General features: G+C 32.6%; 2 protein-coding genes across 6 annotated transcripts; both read left to right on the top strand.

The window, feature by feature from the left end:
• Positions 1-536: 536 nt before the first annotated feature.
• Positions 537-5552, top strand: LOC126654717 (E3 ubiquitin-protein ligase WAV3-like). Of its 2 annotated transcripts, none has more exons than XM_050348671.2 (2): positions 537-1102; positions 3220-5552. In XM_050348671.2, exons 1-2 carry the CDS (start codon positions 872-874, stop codon positions 5137-5139), a joined length of 2151 nt encoding a protein of 716 aa, XP_050204628.1. In that variant the 5' UTR covers positions 537-871; the 3' UTR covers positions 5140-5552. The 2 variants fall into 2 exon arrangements, with proteins under 2 accessions (XP_050204628.1, XP_050204636.1); XM_050348679.2 differs by lacking the exon at positions 537-1102 and adding an exon at positions 2148-2429.
• A 3819-nt stretch (positions 5553-9371) lies between these two features.
• Positions 9372-15680, top strand: LOC126653848 (receptor-like serine/threonine-protein kinase NCRK). Of its 4 annotated transcripts, XM_056104315.1 has the most exons (12): positions 9714-9862; positions 9944-9999; positions 10186-10266; positions 10384-10500; positions 11147-11260; positions 11936-12208; positions 12314-12555; positions 12695-12991; positions 13088-13324; positions 13677-13904; positions 14610-14955; positions 15573-15680. In XM_056104315.1, the coding sequence occupies exons 3-11, from the start codon at positions 10197-10199 to the stop codon at positions 14937-14939; spliced, it is 1908 nt and encodes a 635-aa protein (XP_055960290.1). In that variant the 5' UTR covers positions 9714-9862; positions 9944-9999; positions 10186-10196; the 3' UTR covers positions 14940-14955; positions 15573-15680. The 4 variants fall into 4 exon arrangements, with proteins under 4 accessions (XP_050203791.1, XP_050203797.1, XP_055960290.1 ...); XM_050347834.2 differs by lacking the exons at positions 9714-9862; positions 15573-15680 and adding an exon at positions 9372-9583 and having other exon boundaries at positions 14610-15237; XM_050347840.2 differs by lacking the exons at positions 9714-9862; positions 15573-15680 and adding an exon at positions 9656-9674 and having other exon boundaries at positions 14610-15237.
• The last annotated feature ends 138 nt before the right edge of the window (positions 15681-15818 follow it).

The raw sequence follows: 15818 nt of genomic DNA on the forward strand, positions 1-15818 counted from the left end.
CGCGTAATTTATTTTCGGTTAATTTCAATAAAATATAAAATATTTGCAGGTCAATTACAAGCAAACTTTTTAAAATTGGTTAGTTTAGCCCATTTTGGGATAATCTTTTCTAGTCATTTGTAAATCAAACCGGAAAATTTGTCATTTGTGAATGGGTTAAACTAACTGATTTTGAAGTAAACGGCATTTGAAATTTTTTCTAGCAAAATCAATAAAAATCGGCTTGTTCAACACATTTATGGATGACAAATTTTTCGATTTGATTCATGAATGAATAGAATAGGTTTTAAATATCTTAAAATGGGCTAAATTAGCCGATTTTGAAAATTTTGGTTATAAGTGACAAAACCCGTAATATTTGATATTTTATTAGTATTTTAACCCTTTAATTTTTGAAAAACAAAAACTGATAACCATTTCCCAAAAAATAAATAAAGCAAGGACGGCAATTAATTAAAAAGAAAAATGGATTAATTGAATAATTAAAATAGTTTAAAACTAATAGAGTATATATAATTTAGAATTGAAGAGGGAAAGTAACACTTTTTTCGCTCCATGCACACATCTCTCTCATTCCTCTCCTAAAAAGAAGCCTCATTTTTATCCACCCAATCAATCCTCTGACCACCACCACCACCACCTCCACCACCCCCTTGCCCTCACTTCCAAAACAATCATCTTCACTCTTCATTTCTCAAATAAAAAAGCCCAACCTTTTGTTTGGTAAGAAAGAAAAAAAGACCAAGAAAATTACAGAATGCTTAGTGTTCATAATTGCTTGAATCATGTTTTTATGTGGGTATTCATATTTTCACTTGATAAATAAAGGGTATTCAATATTTTTTTGATTTGGGGTGTTATTGAATAAAAAATGGTAGATCTGAAGGAAATGGGAAGCAAGTGGAGGAAAGTGAAAATTGCTCTTGGTTTAAACATGTGTCTCTATGTTCCTCCTCTAAATGATCCAGATAATAATCCTTCCAGATTCTCTGACGCCGCCGTTTCTCACTCTCCCGCCGCCGTGTCACGCGGTGGCTCCGCTACTCCTACCTCTTCTTCTTCTGGTCTCCGCTCTTCCAAATCTGGACCTAAATCCTCTAAGGTATACATCAATTTAATGTTAATTACGTGTTTGGTTTTTGTGCATTTTTAATGGTATGTCAATTTTTTTTTTTTGAGTTTTATGATTCTTTGTCAGTTTTTTTAAATGAGATTAAATCAAGGATTAATGGATATTTTTTTATTCTTAATGTTAATTGTTTAGTTTATTCATAATCATGTGGTTTTGAGAATGTTTGTGATTTTTTTTATTATTATTAATTTTTGGGTAATAACATGACTGAATTGGTGAATCTCAACGGGGGCTTTTGTGTTTCCAGTCTATAGTTATCACGTGATTTTTTTTATTTTTTTATATACCTTTTCTGTGTTTTTATTTTTATCCTTATTAAAAAAAGCTTTTGGTGACTGAGAGTACTGCAAAAGGGTTTTTCTTTGCCTGATGAACAATGTACTTTGATTGTCATAGCAATGAAAATGGAGTAATAAGATTTCTTAAGGAGGGACAAGCTAATTTAAATGGATTAAAATTATTGAAGTTTGATAGATACCTTTGTAATTACTTTCATTGTTTAATTTGTTTGTAAGAAAGCTAATTTAAATATCTTAATCCATAGAAAAGGGTAATTTTTGAACGATATTGATATTGTTTGTTACTGTTTCTTTGTACCGTATATGCATGGATGGACATGGACGGCCCTCCATAGAACATACGGTAGATAATTGTCTACCTTATAAAATTAAATTTTTAAATAATGACATTCATATGGTATTTAATAATGTAACGTTGTCCGTCTTTATAAAATTATAATAAAATACAACATTTTATGATTTAAAACTCCCAATTTATGAAAAGTTTATGAATCCGCCGCTGTATACATGCATACACCAATTCGCACAATAGTTTCGATGTGGTAATGACGGGTGGGGTATGGTGGGTGTGGGGAGTGATTCCTGAATATATGTGAAGAGAAGAGGATGGTGGGGCAGTTGTTGTCATGTTATTTTCAACTCCATGAGGCAGAGGTCCCTCATGTGGGGGGAAATTAAAGTGGATTAGTTCCTTTAAAGAGCCATTTTTCACTTTGGCTTATTACAAAAGTATTACACTACCTCAGTGTTGTTTCTGTAGCCTCCTCTTCTTAGCAAAAGTGCTTGTCTGCTCAGCACCACTTTACTACTCTATACCCACACTATTATTTCTTCATCTCTCTATGCTTTTGATTACCATTTTGTAAAAGCCTGTGGACCATTCATTGGTTGAGCTTTTTTTCTTGCAATAAGCTTCAGAAGCTTGGGAACTAAAGAGCTGTAAAAATGTGAAAATGTTGAGAAACCCCATTAATTTCCCTCCTTTTGATGATCTTAATGTATAGTCTTTATATGCTAATTTACATTGGTTTTTGGGGTATTTTGTTTTAAGCTTCATCATTGGCTTGCTTTAGGCCTAGTTAATTATTCTTTACCTTTGAAAAGTCTCCTTAGTGATTGTGTATAATTTGCCATTATGTCATCTACAATGCTTTTCTTTGACTGCCTAATTTTTTAATGAACAAACGTATGGGGGCTAGCCCCCACTAGTTCCTTTTTTTTTCCTTTAAATATCATTATGTATTTTTTTTGCTGCATTTGAAATATAAGTATGTACTTTAATGATTTTTTGCTGTTGAAAAGTCTCCTTTAAAGTGTACACTTTAGCATTTATATACTTTGCAACTGCCTGCCAAATTTTGACTTCTTTTTTGGTTGATTAGCTGGATTGATGTTATCTTTTATATTTTGGCTCTTATATAATGCTAAAGCTCTTTTCTTTTATTGGTTTTCATCCCAATCTCAATAATGAGTTGCACTGAGATAATGGTCAACATTAGATGCTATAGTGACATTTGAAATTTACATGTTTTTGCAATGTGAATTTTGAAAATTCCTCTTGGTCCCACATTTTTTTTCTCAAGTTGTGGTAAAAATATTAAATCATTTTTTTAATATATGATTATTTACAATTAGGATTAAAAATCTCAGATCTTAAAAATTAGACATTGAAGATTTGTCATAAAATGCAGATAAATTGTTTTAGCTGTCTTTAGTATATAATTTGTTGTGTATGAAGTGCTTGTGATGTCTTGAATTCTCATCAGCTCAACTGTTGTGAACTTGCAGAGCACCTGTGCAATATGCCTGACCAACATGAAACCCGGGCAGGGCCATGCTATATTTACTGCGGAATGCTCTCACTCTTTCCACTTCCATTGCATTACCTCTAATGTGAAACACGGGAACCAGATTTGCCCAGTTTGCCGAGCAAAGTGGAAAGAAGTTCCTTTCCAAAACCCAGTATCTGATACCTCCCATGGAAGGCCAAGAATTAACGCAGCTGGCTGGCCAGCAGATGATGCATGGATGACTGTTCTAAGACGCCTACCTCCTGCTCGGCTGGACACAAACCAGCATGTCTCGTCATTTTTTCATGCCCAAGAACCCTCCACCTTTGATGATGATGAGGCCTCAAATCAGCAGCATGAGAATGGGCATGCAGACCAATCTGCCAGTGATGGTGCAAGTGATAGCCGTTCCATGGGTACTGTAGAGGTCAAAACATATCCTGAAGTTTCAGCTGTTTCAAGATCAGTCTCTCATGATAATTTCTATGTGCTAATACATCTTAAAGCCCCTGTTACGAGTAGAAGGCAAAATAATAATTCTCAAAATTCTCGCGCTCCAGTTGACCTTGTTACAGTACTTGATGTTAGCGGTAGCATGGCAGGTACAAAGCTAGCTTTGCTAAAACGAGCTATGAGTTTCGTAATACAGAACCTTGGCCCCGCCGACCGGCTTTCTGTCATTGCCTTCTCATCAACAGCACGCCGCCTTTTTCCTCTTCGTTGCATGAATGAGGCTGGACGGCAGGAGGCTTTACAGGCTGTTAATTCTTTGATCTCTAATGGCGGAACAAACATTGCTGAAGGCCTGAGGAAAGGCGCTAAGGTGATAGTAGATCGAAAATGGAAGAATCCAGTTGTCAGTATAATACTATTATCTGATGGACAGGACACATATACTGTGATTAGTCCTAGTGGAAGGAATCCTAGAGCAGATTACAAGTCTCTTCTTCCAAATTCTATTCATCGAAACGGTGGCACCGGAATAAAGATTCCTGTGCATTCATTTGGGTTTGGTGCGGACCACGATGCTGCCTCAATGCATTCAATTTCGGAGATATCTGGGGGCACATTTTCATTTATAGAAGCTGAGGATGTGATTCAAGATGCATTTGCTCAGTGCATTGGAGGCCTCTTGAGTGTGGTAGTGCAGGATGTACAGGTTAAAGTTGATGGCGTTCACCCTAGTGTGCAAATTTCTTACATAAAAGCAGGTAGTTATCAAACCAGTGTTGCGGGCAATGGTAAAATCGGTTATGTTGATATTGGAGACCTATATGCTGAAGAAGAAAGAGACTTTTTGGCAATAATTAATGTTCCGGTTGATAGGAACTGCGATCAGACTTTGCTGCTGAAGGTTGGATGTGCCTATAAAGATCCAATTACAAAAGAAATTGTGACTTTGGAAGGAGCGAGTCAAGTGAAGATCGAGAGGCCAGAGTTGATTAGAGCTCAAGTAGTGTCGATGGAAGTGGATAGGCAGCGAAATAGACTTCATGCTGCAGAGGTCATGGCTGAGGCTAGAACTGCTGCTGAAAATGGTGAGTTAGCTCGTGCAGTCTCCGTCCTAGACATCTGTTACAAGTCATTGTCGGAAACTGTGTCCGCACAAGCTGGTGACCGATTGTGTGTTGCACTATGTGCTGAACTAAAGGAGATGCAAGAAAGGATGGCGAACCGTCAAGTATACGAGACATCCGGACGGGCTTATGTCTTATCGGGTTTGAGCTCACACTCGTGGCAGCGAGCAACTGCTCGAGGTGATTCAACAGACAGTACCAGCCTCGTTCAAGCTTACCAAACCCCATCCATGGTTGACATGGTAACACGGTCACAGACTATGTTGTTAGGAAATCCGTCGTCTCATCGGAAACTCAGGCAAGCGCTGTCATTTCCAGCTGCCAGGCCGCAGCCAAGGTAGACATGGCAGCCATATCTTCTCAACCTATATTGATATATTCTATATGCAAAAACCATTTAGCCAGCCTAAATTTTGTTTATGATGTTGCTGTCATTTTGTTTTTCTGTTATTGCTTAGAATGGGATAGATTGGAATTGTGGGTATATTTTCTTTGATATGGTAATGTAAATGAATAAGAAAATTGGGGGATAGGTGAGATGGGGGTACTAAGAGAAAAATGGTGAGGTTTCAGGAGGGTTTCACATAGTCTCAATTATGGGGTTAATGTGTACATATGGAAAAATTGGTGTTCTTTTGGGGTTTTTTCCTTAAAAGGAAGGGGGGGTATAGCCTTTTCTTAACTGTGGAATATTTTGGGGGTGGATTCTTGTCTTAAATATATGATAATAGTAGTATCATTTAACTGTTTTTCATTCTTTCCAATAACTCTATGCACCAATGTTTGTTTCATAGGCAGATTTTGATCCCTGTTAAACTTTTGTTTTTAAAATAGTCTACTAATTTTGAAATTCAAATGTTTGTCTTTTCTTTCTTTTTTAAAATTTGATTTAAATGCTTTTACTTTTATTATATAAACTGATTGAAATGATTTTTTTTTTAATTTTAGTGAGTTAGTGCAACTGATATTATTCATTTTATATCCTTTAAATATAATTTTATTTTAGACATCTGATTAAATTACAAAAAATATATAATCAGAGTACAATTAGATTCAGTTTATTTATCAAGTAGATTTAACTATTATTAAAATATGTATAATTTTTTAAAAAAATTATAATTTAATCAGTAAAACTGAAAAAAAAAATTAGTTAAAACCAGTAAACCATAAAAAAATTTAAATTACTAGTAGATTTGACAAAAAGGTTGCCACTCTTATTGGCAACAATTGTTTCATGGGTGATATTTCTTAGTTGGAATAGAGAAATACACCATAATTACACATATTTTTGTTGCATGCATTATTTTAGTTTTATTCTAAGTAGCATGGAAATGAAAATTAGAAAATGAACACTGAAAAATGATATTTTCTTAAAATGAAGAATACATGACGTGGAGGAAATATATGAATAATTAAATGCTACATATATTAAATTTTATTTGTACATTTATGCCAATTAATAAAATAAATTAAATATAATTAAATCCAATATGAAAATAAAAAGATAGATGAATTATAAAAATATTTGGTATTTGATAAAAAAAATTGCTTTTTGAGAAAATTTTAGATTTTTTTACAACTGTTTAATTTTTTTTCTTTCCAAGACAGTGTGAAACATTTCTTTATAAATTTTTGAAAACTTTTTAAAATGTTTTGAAACAGAATACACAATAAAATTTTTGTGCTTCTTAGATTTTAATTATATAGAATTTATCATTCTTATCCCAAGATATATATTTATGGATTTTGAAGTGGTTCAAAAAAATAGAAAAACACAGTGATCTTCAGAAATTTTAAAGAAAGAACTATAAAAATGTGAATAGAAAATAGGAATAATTACCATTATTTCATGAGATTTAGTCAAAAATACTATTTTTTCTCATAATTTTTTTGAAAAAGACTATTTTTTATTTATATTTATGTTTTTTTTAATTAAAACTCTCTTCTGTAAAGGGGTTTTAGTTAGCTAAAATATAAAACTGAAAAGAGAAACAATTGTTTTTAAAAATTTATGTGGGAAGTAGTTTTTCGGAGCAAATCTTATGAATTTATTAGTAATTAACCTTACAAAATATTACTAAGATAAAGACAAACTAATTAATGATTGAATTGAAATTATTGCAATAAAATACTAATAGGAAAAGAATTGACCTAAAATATTAGTAAGAGAAAATAAAGTGAACTGTCTCTGATCTCAGCCCTTGAATAATGTAACAAGCACTCTAATCGAAAATTGACTGTCGGATAAGAATAATTGCAGCTCAACGGCTATTGGTTCTACATCATTAACAAATCAACGGTCAATACCAATCTTTCCCATCCTTTTTCTACAGTCACGTGACTACCCCCGCTCCAAGATAAAAGGCCAAAAGGAAAAATAAAATAAGGGATTTATTATTGGGTTAATTGCAATAAAATACCAAAACGTTTGAGAATTTTGTCAGTTATAACCAAATCTTTCAAAATTGTCTAGTTTAGCCGATTTTGTGATATTTAGAACCTTTTTTAGGCATCTGCGAAAAAAGTCAAAATTTTTATCATTCGTGAATGGGCTAAACTAGCCGATTTTGATTGATATGGAATATTTGAAACATTTTTTTAGCAAAAATCAATCAAAATCGGCTAATTTAACCTATTTACGAATGACGATTTTTTTGATTTTTTCGCGAATGGCTAGAAAAGGTTTTAAATATCCCAAAAATGGCTAAACTAGACAATTTTAAAAGGTTCGGTTATAACTGACGAAACTCGCAAACGTTAGGTATTTTATTGAAATTAACCCTTTATTATTTAATTTAACATCCAACATTATAATACTATGAAAGTAGTCAATTTATCACCATCTGTTTTTGGTTCATTTATAAAATCAAAATGTTACTGAGAGTTTATTTTAAAATTATACTCTTTTTACAAGGTAGACAACTGATTGTAGTAATGTTTTTAATTTTAACATTAATAAAAATCTAGCTCAATATCTTAAAAAAATAAACTTTACGGATAACTTTTAGCTCAATTTAACATTTATATTACCAATTATAGATATTTTTTTGAAATGTTGTTACATTATAGCCTTACAGGTGAATATTTAATTAAAATGATGTAATGACACTCTTTTTTTTCCTGTACCAAGAGTGTGAAAAGATGTCTTTTTTTAAGCGAAAGATGGTCAATTTCATGTAAATGACAAAAAAATATTAAGCTATTTGTGATATGGTTGATATAAGATAAAAATATTAAATATATTTTTAAAATAACTAAAATTGACTTAACAAATATCGAATTAGGCTAAATAAGACGATTTTAAAATATTGACTAAAGTTGAACTCATTCATAAGTTTCTAATTTTCTCAACACATTAAACCTAAAAATTTATATTAATTGAGTCAAATTTAAATTTGAACAGTTTAAAGCTGAATTAAATATCAAGATACTGAGGAGATGTTTGGTTCAGTTTTTCGGTATAACTTTTAGCTTTTACTTTTTAAAAAGGTATACCAAAGCGTTTGTTGAGAATTTTTTAAGAGTTTTTTGGAGCCTTTTAAACCTACAACAGCTGCTGTTTGAAAATCTCAATTTTGGAGATTTTTGCCAACAGCTAATAGCTGTTTCAATATTTTTAATTATTTAGAAAAAAATACCCCTACTAAATTATATCATTTTTTTAATATAAAAAATTATTTAAATTAATTTTAAATATTCTAATCATTTATAAATTACATAAAATTATTTTTTTATATTAAAACAACTATACTTTAATAATTTTTAAAAATAAATTATAAATTTATCAAAAAAAAATATCAAAAAAAATTTAAACTAAATATTATTTCTTATAAAAAAATAATTATTAATATTTTTGTTATATTTTATATGATATAATATATTTATAGTTTAATAAATAAAAATAAAAATAAAAATTATGCCCTTTAGGGTCATTTTACATATAATCACCAAAACATGTATGGTCAATCAACTATCAGCTATCAACCAATAGCTTATAACTACCAGCTATAAGAAACAGTTGAACCAACAGACCCTAAATTTAATATACTCACTATTTTATTTAACTTACAAATTACAGTTTAGCTCAATTAATTAAATGCCGAGTTTGAATTAAACTTTTAAAACAAAACCAATTAATTTAAAATTTAAAATTAAATAAAATTAAATTCGAATATAACAGTATTTTGAATGGAGGTGGATTATAAACAACTTTTTAAAAATGAATAGAAATCGTAATTAAATTAAATTTCCGTTTACGCGGTTAAAGATTTAATTTGTAATTTGAGATTTGTAAGCTCAAACACAGCTACTATAACAACCGACACAGCTTCAACCCACCAGTGGGTCGTTGAATTTCTTTCTTTACATAATTTTGTCTTTGAAGCCAAGTCTATTTTTTTTATAACCATTTTAAAATTTTCAGCTTTTTGGAATTACTTAAAATACTAAAAAATCTCAAAGAAAATGGTTGAAGGGTCATTTTCTTGGTTGCAAATGTGTTATTTTCATGAGGTAGTGTAGTATAGTTTGGTGTATGAGTTTTTATCTTTTTTGTAATTGTCTAATAATAAATTTCATAATCATAATTATTATAATTATGAAGTATATTACTTTTATGGTGTCAATTTCAATTCCCTAATTTGGATTCTTTTGTTTACTCAGCTAATCTTTATTTTAATTTCTATATTTATTACTTTACTGGGTTTATGCTACAAATCAATCCTTGACTGTGACTAGCTGAGTCTGAGTGTGATTACATTGGATTCGACCGCCCTATCTTTTCAGGTAATATATTTGTCAATGAAATGTTACTCTTAAAGTAGTGTAAATTTGGCAATTCTTTACTAACACTCAAGTTTGTGTTAATTAATATTTGGTGGGTCTTCTTCTAAATCTCCATTAATGTGTAATCAATATCCATGTCAATAATTTAATGCAGTGCCTAATTTTACTAGATGCTACTTTCAAGAACTGCATATGAACAATGTTTAGTTCAGAGCATTACTGATAAGTTTTGTGTTTAGTTTGTGCTAATTGTTGGGCTTAGGTAGCAGTAAACTTGTGGTTAGTGTAATTACTAGAAGCTTTTATTTCTTTATTTTGTAAAATTTGAACTTGTATAAATCTGTTTTTTATCCGTTGCAGATTGGAGGGTTTAAGATCAGAGAAGTTCAGAGAGCAAGTTCTTTGTCCTAATGAAGGTTCCATTTTTACCTTCATGTTTCTATATACATCAGTTTATCAGTGTTTTGCTTTTGCTTTTTCTGTTGTTTATTCTTGATATTTGTATTTCTAAGTGGTAGTTTCAAAATGTTAATTTGTTGAACTAATTGAAGATAATAGTTATAAAGTACGCATCTTTGACTGGCGATTTAATCGATGGACAGTTTTAGAGTAAATGAAGCTTCAAGCGAAAGTTGCCCTTGCTTTTCTCATCGGTTTAATTTGGATTCAGCAAGGTCTTTGTGGTAAGTATCAGTAAAAGTGTTTTTTTTTTTGTTTTGGTTTTCCATTTATTTTTTTAAATTTCAAAATATATAGACTATTTATCTGTTGAATTTAACTTCTACCAATTGGTGGTCCAGATGATATTTCGACTACATCAGGCCTACACAATTGGATATGTACATGTTCTCTGTCAAGTCAAAGAAATCAAACCTATGTTAAATCCAACTGTTCTACTTCCTGTGATTGCAATCCTGGTATGCAGAGTTGGTTGCTATATGCTGATCCATAAGTTCTGAATTAATATTGAGAATTTGAGATAAAGTAGTTAGTGTTTGATATTGTTTTTGCATTCTCATTCTTACAAAAGTATCTATGTATGATAAACAAGTAACTGGATTAGGCCAACAAAAATATGCCTCAACATCTCAAGCAAGAATAGCTTTAAAATTTATTGCTGGCTATGGCAAACCATGTCGAAGAAGTAAAACGTTGTGAAACTCAAGTTATTCGTATTCCTGATGTAATTAACTTGGAACTTTACTGTAGATTGATTGCCTTTTCTATGACAACTATTAATAAAAGGCTCTATTGCAGTCTATCTGCAATCAAACTTCTCCCTCCCACAACGGGCCCTCTTGCATGAAATGTCTTTTTCGGAAAACAACTTTGGAGTTGAATCCCTACGTTTGACTAACTTAGATTCTGAAATAACTTTTTTGTTTTTGAGATTTAACTTCAACAGACATGTTATCTGTCACATGTATGTCATGTCTGTGCAGTTCATATCCGTGGTTGAAAAATGTTTAAGAGTTCATATGAAAATTGACTGTTATATTTTGTCATGATTTGCAGCTATGATTATTATTATTATCTTTAACCAATTTGTCTCTTTTCCAATAGCTGGAAGTTCAAAGGAAGGTACATGGACATGCACATGCGCTGCAGATGGATTTCCTACAATAGCCTCTGGTAATCATGATTCCACCTGTTTCACGGCTTGCAACTGTACTTCTGGTACTCTTCTTCTTCTCTTTGATTTATTTTGTCTTCCCCTTTTGCCTTTCCACTTTGCTTAAAATCCATATGTTGCTTTTTCATGATTAACAATTTAGTTATCAGCCATGGAATATTACGGCTTCACATCTTCCACTTTTATGACATTAGCATCTTGTGCTTATCAATTAGTAAATGCTTTTATTATGTCTTTGAACATCAGGAAGTGAATCAATTACCATATGTCCTGCTCCATACTTGTCTCATTCCTAGGACAATGTTGTGGCATTTGATTTTACCGAGTAAATAAAGATTACGAACTCTGTTTGTCACGTATGATCTGACAACGATCAATTGGAACTTGGGGAATCTTCTGTTTCAACTGTGTAACTTAATGTTTAATTAACTGGTGTAATGCAGTATATATGCATACTTCAACTTTAAAATGCATTTGGAATTTGATGTTGGCATTTCTTCCATCTGGAATGAGAGAACTAAATAGGTGACTACATTTAATTGTCTACCCCTCTTTTATTCCACTTCTCGTAACCTGCATCGCACATGAGCTAGACAAAAGTACTTAAGACATGCCTTAATTTCTGATGCTTTAATTACTAGAGCAGATTAGCTTATTACTCAACTTAATTGAATCAAGATTTGTGGGCTCATTTAATAATGTATTCTTGCTTCTAACAGGATCTCTTTCCCAAGCTCGAGCAAAAAGAAAACACTTTTCTGGCAAGGTTGTTGTGATCATTCTGCTAATTTGTGTCATACTTACAACACTAGCTTTTCTTGTTTCCGTGCTATGCTATGTCTATCGGAAAGACAAGAGCCCTTTCCAGTCACCGATATTAACTTCTGATGGAGAAACAAGTTACAACAGTGCTACTAATTTAATAAGTCTCAAGCCATCTTCAGTATCAGAAGCCAGAGTTAGTACTGACTCCCATCTTAATCCTATATCAGGTACGTGACAAATATTACGACTCCGATCTTTTATATTCGGTCAGATGGTTATTTAAAGTTTGATCAATCCTCTTCTTATTTTGAAATTTTTCTCCAATTTCTCAGGGTGCTTTCGCCGGGCTTCTTCCTTGTACAGGAGCAATTCAAATATTATACAAGGCACCATCATCCGATTTTCGTACGCTGAATTGGAACAAGCAACCAACAAATTCTCAAATGCAAACCTTATAGGACTTGGTGGAAGCAGCTACGTGTATTGTGGTCAGCTTAGAAATGGTAAAATTGTTGCAATCAAGCGGCTTACAGCTGAGGGAGGCCCTGATGCCGATTCTCTCTTTTCAAAAGAGGTACTCGCTTGAGCTTTTCCATTTCTTTCAAATGATAATAAGAGAACGGCTTCTCTTTCTGCTTGAACTGTGAAATGAAAATCAGAAAACAGCAAGTAATTACTGTATTCTAAGTGAATTTTGTACATTTTTTGCTCAGGTTGAAGTATTATCAAGACTCCATCACTGTCATGTTGTGCCTTTGCTTGGCTACTGCTCAGAGTTCCAAGGGAAACATTCTGAGAGGTTGCTGATCTTTGAGTACATGCCAAATGGTAACTTGAGGGATTGCTTGGATGGAGTTTCAGAAGAAAGCATAAAATGGGAAGCTCGTGTTATAATTGCAATAGGAGCTGCAAAGGGCTTAGAATATCTCCATGAAGCGGCTGCTCCGAGAATTTTGCACAGAGATGTCAAGTCCACAAATATCCTCCTGGATGAAAATTGGAGAGCCAAAGTAAGAGTCTAATATAGTATTGCGTTCTATGTTTACAAATTCCAAATTGATCATGTGATAACTGTGGAAGTGTTTTTTCAAATTTAAAACGTGCAGCTCACTGATCTAGGTATGGCTAAACGTTTAAGAGCGGATGGTGTTCCCAGCAGTTCCAATTCTCCAGCAAGAATGCAGGGGACTTTTGGCTATTTTGCACCAGAGTACGCAATGGTTGGGAGAGCATCTCTTATGTCTGATGTTTTTAGTTTCGGTGTAGTGCTTCTTGAGCTAATCACTGGTCGACCACCTATCCATAAATCAACGAAAAAAGGAGAAGAAAGCCTCGTTTTATGGGTACAGTAAATCATCTTCAAACATTATATTGCCTGCATTTACGCCCTTACCGCATGCTGCATAATCTGTTTTGACAGCATTGTCTTTCTTTCTGGCTACCAGAAATACTGCTACAGCTAGGTGTGTGCATCCGGTTCAAAATGAACCGAACCAAAATTTTGTTTATTTTAAAAATCGAACCAAACCAAATTTCTAAAGAATTAAATTTTTTTCAAACCGAGCAAACTAGCTGGTTGATTTTGTCAGTTCAGTTCCATTAAGAAATGTTCATGTTGTTATTAAGAAACAAATATGCAAGTGCAACGTTAATTAAATTTCTGATATGGTCAATACTTCTTTCTTATATATTCAGGCCACTCCTTGTCTGCATGACAGTAGACGAGTAATTTCAGAATTGCCTGACCCGCGTTTGAAAGGGGATTTCCCAGAAGAAGAGATGTATATAATGGCATACCTTGCTAAAGAATGTCTGCTATTGGATCCTGATGCTCGACCGACCATGAGTGAAGTTGTACAAATTCTATCAACTATTGTACCAGATAAATCTCGGAGGAGAAACATCCCTGGAAATATCTTTCAGGTAATATATTCATAAGCTAAATTGTTAGAAAGGGGTGAGCTAAGTAGCTGGGACACTTCATTCAATCAACTTTTTCTGTTTCGAAAAAACTTGTTAAAAACTTGGCATTTCACACAAAACTTCATTTTTAACGTAGGAAACCTTAAACTAACATTGTTTCGCCGTTTCTGTGTTGAAGTATCTGTTTCTCCGTATCCGTGTTCGTGCTACATTGGGGTGAGCAAACTGTGAGTTTATTTAAAACATACCAATTTAACCAAAACTGAGTTAACTGAATTACTTTTGATTTTTAATCGGACCGAACCGAAATTTACTTGAACCATATAAATATAAAACTGAACCGACCAAATTAGTTAGTTAATTTGGTTGAACCGATAAAAATATATAGAATAATAATCAATAAAAAAAAAATTAAAAAACTTGGTTAATTCCGTTAATAATTTTTAAAACTTCAAACCGCAACCGAAGCGAATTGTTTTATTAACCGAACCGACATAACTAATCAAATTAACTTAGGCTTTTAACCAAAATAGATCGGTTAATCCAGTTTACCCCTACTGCCAGATACTTCTTTCTAGTTGATAATTTCTCTTGGTTTCAAGTATTGACCAAGATAATACTCTCTGAACTAACCATAGAAATCAACATAAGTATTATATGAATATACCATAATAATTTTAACTCAGTTACATCTCTGTCATGCAGATGTCTATGTCTTTCACACGAAGCATGAAAATGGAGTCAAACGTTCCGAATTCTGACAGACAAGTTGAAGGTCACGTTGATGTGGCAGAGCTGAGACGAGAGACGTCGATTAAACACTTAGCTCAAAGCTGTATTCCATTGGATGTTGAACATCGTCTCTCCGTCGAACAAAATATCACGGAAGTGGATACTATTTCATCTGAGTATATTGAGAGGTTGCTCCTCTCGACTGCAAAATCCCGAAGTTGGCATGCCACAGATGAAGAAGCTGTCGACTTAACAGAACCTCGATTTGAAACATTTCGGATGGGAAATGCTAAAATTCCTTGACTGAGATACACACACAGTAAGTGTAAGTTTGTTTTGGTTTGTTGAATAGAGAGGAAGCAAGAAAGTTTTTGAGGAGTTTTCCATTTTATTTTCTTCTTTTACATTTGAAATTTTATGTTTCCTTTTACTTAAAGAAAAAGAAAGAAAGAGAGAATAGGTAAAAAAAAAAAAAAGAAGATCACAGGCTAATTGTTAATATAGCCTTGATTATATAATAGTTTATTTATATGTACAGAAAAAAGAATTGTAGACAATTGAAATTGTTTGTTTGGTTGATGATCTTTGCCTTGATGCTCAATTGTTGCTCTGAGTGTGGATTTACATTGTTGTTGAATATGAAATGGTCATAGAATAACTAACAAATCCTTGAAATGGATCTATCTAATATGACCAATAGAAGTAATCGTTTCGGTTGATTTTTTCTATTTGGTTCGGTTTTTCGGTTCAGTTTGTAGTAAAACTAAACTGAATTTCTTTTATGTTCAAAATCAAATTGATCTGAAAACCCAAATTTTTTTAAATCTAACTAAACTTTGGCGGGATTTTGGAAAAAAAAAAACTAAATTTCATGGGTTTGCTTTGGTTCTTTGAGATTCCAGTTTCCAGTTTTTGAAATCAATCTTTGAATGGTAGTTAGGGCTAAAAGATAACTTGAAGAAAGGGTAAATGAATATAAAAACAATTTGTATCACATATCTACCTTTCATGAAGAGTGTTATTTTCAATCATCTCGAGTTCACCGATGGACGATACTCCTCCACCTTCAACTGTACCACTCCTCGTTCCTGCTCCGGCCAGGGGAGGTCTCCTGGATTCATGGTGAGCATTTACTTTTACCTTATTATATTTAATGAAAAGGATGAGAAATGTACAAACTTA

This window comes from Mercurialis annua, linkage group LG1-X, assembly GCF_937616625.2.
Source record: "Mercurialis annua linkage group LG1-X, ddMerAnnu1.2, whole genome shotgun sequence".
Taxonomy (NCBI): Eukaryota; Viridiplantae; Streptophyta; class Magnoliopsida; order Malpighiales; family Euphorbiaceae; genus Mercurialis; species Mercurialis annua.

Bases quoted from the DNA above. Each gene is read 5' to 3' on its own strand.
- LOC126654717 (XM_050348671.2), top strand. From the start codon at position 872: ATGGTAGATCTGAAGGAAATGGGAAGCAAGTGGAGGAAAGTGAAAATT. The intron at 1,103-3,219 runs GTATACATCAAT...GTGAACTTGCAG, and splicing joins CTGGACCTAAATCCTCTAAG to AGCACCTGTGCAATATGCCT.
- LOC126653848 (XM_050347834.2), top strand. From the start codon at position 10,197: ATGAAGCTTCAAGCGAAAGTTGCCCTTGCTTTTCTCATCGGTTTAATT. The intron at 10,501-11,146 runs GTATGCAGAGTT...CTTTTCCAATAG, and splicing joins TTCCTGTGATTGCAATCCTG to CTGGAAGTTCAAAGGAAGGT. The intron at 12,556-12,694 runs GTACTCGCTTGA...TTTTTTGCTCAG, and splicing joins ATTCTCTCTTTTCAAAAGAG to GTTGAAGTATTATCAAGACT.